This window comes from Octopus bimaculoides, chromosome 2 (assembly GCF_001194135.2).
Source record: "Octopus bimaculoides isolate UCB-OBI-ISO-001 chromosome 2, ASM119413v2, whole genome shotgun sequence".
Taxonomy (NCBI): Eukaryota; Metazoa; Mollusca; class Cephalopoda; order Octopoda; family Octopodidae; genus Octopus; species Octopus bimaculoides.
In genome coordinates this window covers 115,731,993-115,734,492 of record NC_068982.1, presented here as the reverse complement: position 1 = coordinate 115,734,492, position 2,500 = coordinate 115,731,993, and the positions used below count along the sequence as shown (strand labels likewise).

The window sequence follows — 2,500 nt, the reverse complement described above, 5'->3', positions numbered from 1 at the left end:
TGCTTCTCATATTTATCTATTCAATCATAATGTATAAGACATGATATATTGATATATTCATCTATTCACATCCAAAACTATGTGATATTTCGATATCTTCTGTATGATATTGGTAATATGAACAAAAAGATGGAACATGGCAATCGTTAATGAAGTTTTAAGGATGATGAATAACTGATGTTTTTTTCTCAGTATGTGATTATTTTTCAGGGTGAGATATAAGTTATGTTATTCAGTTGATAGTTGGAAATTCCTCAAAAGATATCAATAGTAGTGTCTGTAAGAAATTATTAGTTCTAATATGGAGCCATTAATGTAAGGGAAAGAGTGTCCAATAATGAACCAATCAATTTTATGCGAGTCAATATTATCACTTTACTCACTCACAAACATCCATTTCATGAAACATAAGATGATCTCCATACTAGAACCTGCATGAGACTTTGCACTCACCTGTGCCTGTCTGATCCACAGCAGCTGTATCAACTGCTTGTACTGTGTGAGTAATCAAACTTACTCGGTCTCGGTTTAATGCCTTAGCAATGAAGATTTTACCAGTGTCCGGATCCAACCTAAACAAATTCTGAAAGCAAAGAATGAGAAAAAAAAAGAGACAATATTTTTTTTATGTTCATAAATATATTGTATTTTGTTGTTGGGTCTTCCTTACATAGTAAGGGACAAGCCTATTGCTCTCAAATTCTTACATTTACAAAAAGAGAACCTAATTGAGTTCCATGTTGTTGTCATGCTGGCTTTTTGTTGGTGTGTGTTGTGTTGTTGATGACCATCGTCATGTGGTCTAGCTGGCTGTAATTCAGGAAGTTTTAACTTTTAACCTGTTTATTGCTGGACATGATTTACTGTGTTTGCCATTTATAGAAAAAAGATGTAGATATAATATAACCACTGGCTAGGTGGAGAGAACCATGCTGTGACTCATGAAGGTTAGCTATAGTACAGCATGTGTGACCTTTCAAGGTGGTTTGCTCTTAGCAGTCTGCCTTCTGTGAGTGTCCAAGATGTCCTGTCTGGACAGTCTGCCTTTACTCAAATGCCCAAGGCTGTGTGGCTGAATTAGATGCTACATGGTTTTTATAGGGTGAAAAGGGGATGAACTTTAGATAAACTGAGGAGCACAAATCATACCACAGCTTCATGTCGATTGGTTGATTGGTTGATCAATCTCATGAACCTATGGTGGCTTTCTCATGATTCCCTAACTGAATATCTTGCAGTTAGGGTTCAAATCCTTACACCAGCTCAATAATAATTTCCAGTATGTCAGATGTAGATAATGGTTTCTTGGGAGAGAGTTGGGTCATAGTGCTATAAACAGGAGTGGTAACTAAAGTAGATATGTCACAGTGGTATTGATATCTGGTGGTAGTGTAAAAGAATCTAGAGGAGAGTTGGTGATAGTGGTATGTGCATGTGAATGTAGCTAAAGTAGAAATAGGTGGTAGCAATATGGACGTGTGATGGTAGCTACTGTAGAGGCAGCTGATTCTCATATAAACATCCAAATATAGCCATTGTAGAGTAGGTGGCAATGATGTAAGATGGTACAGATATGTGATGGTATTGAATGGAAGTTACGGCAGACTTAGGAGAAGATGCTTTGGACATGTAATTGTAGCTAGAAGAGTTGTATATGACAGTGGTGGTGGTGGTGGTGGTGGTACAGATGTGGAATGCTGGTACAGATGTGTGATGGCAATATTAGTAGATCTTTATAACAGTAGAGGAAGGTGATGTTGGTATAGACATTTCATGATAGTTGTTAGTAGCTATAGTAGAGGTAAGCAATGGTGATGTGAATATGTAATGATTAATAGAAGGTAGTTACAATAGAGGGAGGTAGAGGATAGTAATATGGACATGTGAGACAATGGATGGATGGATGGTTGCAACAGTATTGATAGAGTTTTGAAGAGGAAAATGAGAAGGTGTAGAAGGTGGTGAAGAGGCACTTACTGTGTAATTATAGTCTGCCTTAGTTACAGTCAAACCATTAGGGTTAATGGCATTTGATGGTTCTGTGAATGAAAACTGTACTTTTGCAGTCTGATCAGGATCAGGGGCATTCAACTGTATAATTTCTGTGTTGACAGCGACATCTGTAAGGTGCAAGAGATATATGTATAAAAATCATTTCTATAATAGGCACAAGGCCTGTAATTTGGGGGGAGTGGATTAGTTGATTATATTGACCCCAGTGTTTCACTGGTACTCAATTTATTGACCTTGAAAAGATGAAAGGCAAAGTCGACCTCGGTGGAATTTGAACTCAAAATGTAGTGGCTGGTGAAATACCTCTAAGCATTTTGTCCAGCATGCTAACAATTCTGCCAACTCGCCACCTTAGATATATATATATATATATATATATATATATAATAATAATACTATTATATTGCATCACACTTGGGTTACTATCATTCTCTTACTAACGCTATATATGAAGATAATATACTGTATCATATATATATATATATAT

The 2,500-nt window shown here is 36.4% G+C and overlaps 1 protein-coding gene across 8 annotated transcripts in view; it reads right to left on the bottom strand.

The window, feature by feature from the left end:
• The window catches only part of LOC106879350 (cadherin-87A), a 72,899-nt gene that overhangs the window by 59,723 nt on the left and 10,676 nt on the right, over positions 1–2,500 (bottom strand). For all 8 annotated transcript variants that reach the window (XM_014928859.2, XM_052978646.1, XM_052978648.1 and 5 more), the window contains exons 7-8: positions 1,978–2,120; positions 454–583 (exon numbers count right to left, since the gene is read on the bottom strand). In XM_014928859.2, coding sequence (XP_014784345.1) covers positions 454–583; positions 1,978–2,120 — 273 coding nt within the window. The remainder of the gene's footprint in view (positions 1–453; positions 584–1,977; positions 2,121–2,500) is intronic.